This window comes from Triticum dicoccoides, chromosome 3A (genome assembly GCF_002162155.2).
Source record: "Triticum dicoccoides isolate Atlit2015 ecotype Zavitan chromosome 3A, WEW_v2.0, whole genome shotgun sequence".
In the NCBI taxonomy this organism is placed as follows: domain Eukaryota; kingdom Viridiplantae; phylum Streptophyta; class Magnoliopsida; order Poales; family Poaceae; genus Triticum; species Triticum dicoccoides.
The window spans coordinates 41,541,384-41,545,391 of NC_041384.1; the positions used below are offsets into that span (position 1 = coordinate 41,541,384).

The window sequence follows — 4,008 nt, forward strand, 5'->3', positions numbered from 1 at the left end:
GAACTTTATAATGCAATATTATCTCAATTTAAATGTTAAATCACTCCAACTGAATATATGACAATTGAGTTGACATGACGAAAAAAATAAAAGTAAGAAAAAAATATGAAGGCTTTATTATAACGACTTTGAGTTTGTGTGTCACCTCGACAACCTTTAGACAAAATATTTTAAATCATGCTTCATACGCTATGGAGACCACGAATGTGGCGAGTCTTCTAGAATTGCTCTATGTTAGACGAAAGAGGAGCGGATGATTGAATCCTACAATTTTTCTAAGTAGAGATAGAAACATGCATAATTAGGGCCATTTCTTCTGCTGGCTTCTATACCTAGCTTATTCTAGAAGCTCAATCAAAATTATAGTAGTAGAAACGTACTAATTAAAACATGACTAGCAAGCTTTTAAAAATATATTTTGGGTTGGGCTGGCAGCTTATTCTAGAAGCCCAAAAAAATCAGCAAAAGAACTGGCCCTAGGTAAGTGCATCCGCTGGATCAATAAATGTAGTCGATGCCATATTTCCTGCACTTCTGACAAACTGGTCAAGACGTACCGGCATAATTAGTGAGTGCATCCGCTGAAGATAAATAATTTGGACTTTGAAATGACGATGTTTCATCAGTTCCAAACAAAATAAAAAATCGCAGAGAAGTTGGACACGGACTGCGCAAAACCCAGAGCCCAGTGCCATCCCGGGCCGGCCCATCCCCAGATCGACCTCGGCCTTCTCCGACCCGTCTTCTTCTTCTTCTTCGTCCACAAGAAAAGACGGAAAAAGGAAAGTTCCTTCTCTTATTTACCACTCCATCCGAGAAAACAGAGGAGAAAAATCCTCCGCCGCTAAACCCTAGCTAGCTCGAACCCCGGCGAGGCCAGAGAGAGGGCGGGATCCGCGGAGATGCCTTCGGCTTCGTCGGCGGTGGGGAGGCTGCAGGCGGCGGCGCAGGACGCCGCCAACTCCTCCTCCTCCTCGCGCTCCGCCTTCTCCAACCAGCTCCTCGTGCCCAGGGAGGCAGGGTATGTCCGAGCTCCCCCTCCCCCTCCCCGCCCCCTCCTCTGATTCGAGATTCGATAGATGCGCCCTGTTTTAGCTCGCTCGCCCGGTAGATTGCTTCGATTTGGGGGCGGATTTCGCGGTATGCTGCCTGTAGTTTGGGGGTATCAAGCGTATTGTACTGTACACTGTGGTAGTAGTAGCTGACGCACATGTATGAAATCCCTTGCAACACCTGCACCGCATGTTTTCTCTATGCTTATCATCAGAGCCGAAAGCTTGACTAAACGAGTTAAAGTGATTTGATCTGTAACTGTAATATATATTTGGCAGGGGAAAGCTTCAGTTATGTGTATGTATGGCAGGACAACCCAATTGTTCAGTTTCTGTTTACTTTTATGCCAGTATTTTGGGTGTCTATGACATCTCTTGTTCCATGTGGCGTTCTGTTTCTTAACCGATGCCAAACCTTAAACCTGAGAACAAGAAGTAGGCTGGGCAATGTACTCTGTATGTTGTACATGTATTTGTGGAACTTCCAAGGGCGCGCTTGGAATCGATGTATTTAGATACGGAGGTGTTTCACTTACACCCGTATCTTACCGTCCGCAGAGCAATTTACGTCTGGAATGAAACGACAGGCGGAGACGTGTGTATTATTTACAACTGTATCTAAAAGAAAAACGGGGATCCAAACAGGGCCTAAACAGCAGATATTTGGTTGCCAGTGTACATACTTAGCCACGTTGATTTAGGAGATCGCAACTCTGCCTCACTATGCAGTTGCTGAATTTTCCATATCCCACTTCTGCAACTGTACCCTCTGACTTCCCCTGTACCTCCTCTTCTGCCTTACCCTCCCATGCTCATCCTCCTGCTTTGTGCCGTGCTGCCACTGTGGTGCTGCACCAACTGACGTTGCCACCCTTGAGCAGTGGCTGCAGGGGATTGAAGAAACCTGACCCAGTTGATTTTTTTATCCTAATTGAAATTTTGATATATATGGCTCCAGTTTATTTATTTTTGGTCATTAGTTGATTGAAAGCTGCTTGATACTTGTAGGGGAAAGTTTGGTTTCTGTTTCATTTATTTATACAAGTTCTAGGCGAAAGATTTGTCCCCCCCTTAGTTGAAATTGGAAGTTTGCACTAGTCCGAAGTTCTATCAGAACCTCCAAGTTTAAAGACTGGAAAAATCAATTGCAGGTTCAAACATCCAGTAGATAGCATGCTTTGAAATTTTGTGACATGCAATTGAATGCTGGGGATGGAACAAAGACAATGTAGAGGGTTGGGGTGTGCATCTGCCAACCAAAGCTGCAGTCATCTACCAAATCTGCCTATATAGACTCTGCCTATATAGTGAAATCTGTATGGCACATGCATGGCATCTACTCCCTCCGTTCCGAAATATAAGTCTTTTTAGACATTTCAAATGGACTACAACATACGGATGTATGTAGACATATTTTAGAGTGTAGATTAACTCATTTTGCTCCGTATGTAGTCACCTATTGGAATCTCTAGAAAGACTTATATTTTGGAACGGAGGGAGTACTCTCTAGTCTTCGTTTCTAGATTTAGGCTGCAGCCGTAGCATTTTTAGTGATGTAAACGTTGACAAGTTGTACTGTAAATCTGTAATCCCTGACTCAAGTTATGCTCCTTGCAAGTTTGCAACTGACGTATGATCCTTTGGTATTGCAGACGGATGGTGTCTCTGTCGGCTTGCGCGAAGTTCGGCGCTGTCAGCTTTGTGGTTGGCGTCGTGGTTGGCTTCACCCTGAATAAAAGGCTGCGCCGGTGGGCTGCCAAGCTGCTCAAGAGAATTAAGGACGATAACTAGCAAAGCTAGTGCATTTAATCTTGAAAGAAATTTTGTTGGCAAGTGTGCTCTAGTTACATCTGTAGTAACTCCAAGTTGAACCTCATTGACTGCTTGGATCAACTGTGATGGATACAACATAGTCGTTTGTAAACTGTATCACAAAATTCTCTTTTGGGGAGATCTTTATTACTGGTGCAGATTCTGCAGTACATCTCTCGTTGACCGTAAACGTATGGTGCCGTTGTGTTGGAGACTGGCTTTCATTGCTGGTTGCTGAAAATGATGAGCTAATGTTGTTTGGTTAAATAATATCCTGACAATTGAATTAATAATGTAAGTAGCTACTGTTGTTTGGGTATCCAATTCATTCCAACTGAGGGCTTTGATTTATGCTGCTGCTTGCTCAGGCAAGGCATCAGGTTCAATCATCAAGAAAGAAAAAGTGAGCCACCTTGAGTGCTTTTGCTTTTGCCTTTTGCTGCAATGGTGGGTGGGAAGGAATAATTAGTGGGTTAAACAAATTAAGATAAGCATCATTAGCCCGCTTCACCTCTATTTTCTTCCAGCCAGCACCAAAGCCTGCCTTTATGCGACTAATTCTTGCTTCAGACCAAAGTGATTCCCGGCTGAGTTCGCCTCCTCGAGTGTGCTTTTCACCGATTTCCTGAAGATATTATTCTCTCTGTTCTTCCTCTTCTCCACACGCAGAGGAAAAGTTTGTCTTGATCCTCTCAAGTTCGTCGTTCCTTCCCCGTTGGTCAGGTCAACGTAGAACGACGTCTCCTTCCACGGGAACGCGTGCTAGATGGCTGGCAGTGTCGCTGCTTGCTGCGCCACCAACTGTTGTTGCTTCTCCTGCCGCTCGGCCTTCATCGCACGCTTCACAGCCTGCCACTCGATCTTCTCGTCTATCGTGCCCATCCACACAGGCGTGCATGATATACAACGACAACATGCTCGTCCACGACCATGATTGCCCAAGCAGCGGTCATGGCTCCTCCACAGGCTCGGGCGCTGGTGGTGCTGGTGGTGATGGGGGCATGTTGGTCACCCCTCCGGCCGCCGATTCAACCAGCGCGTGTGCAAGGCTAGGCCACCTGGCGAGCTCCTTGCACTTTGGCTCCTTGATGGACCTCCTTGTGGCCTCCTCGAGGGCCACAATGTAGGCCTCCTAATCCCCCCC

General features: G+C 45.7%; 1 protein-coding gene across 1 annotated transcript; it reads left to right on the forward strand.

Moving 5' to 3' along the window:
- Positions 1-791: 791 nt before the first annotated feature.
- Positions 792-3,036, forward strand: LOC119266926. The gene is made up of 2 exons (XM_037548201.1): positions 792-1,021; positions 2,705-3,036. Exons 1-2 carry the CDS (start codon positions 903-905, stop codon positions 2,841-2,843), a joined length of 258 nt encoding a protein of 85 aa, XP_037404098.1. The 5' UTR covers positions 792-902; the 3' UTR covers positions 2,844-3,036.
- Positions 3,037-4,008: the final 972 nt, after the last annotated feature.

Excerpts from the sequence above, each read along its gene's own strand:
- LOC119266926 (XM_037548201.1), top strand. The coding sequence starts at position 903 with ATGCCTTCGGCTTCGTCGGCGGTGGGGAGGCTGCAGGCGGCGGCGCAG. Across the intron at positions 1,022-2,704 it reads CTCGTGCCCAGGGAGGCAGG|ACGGATGGTGTCTCTGTCGG; the intron begins GTATGTCCGAGC and ends TTGGTATTGCAG.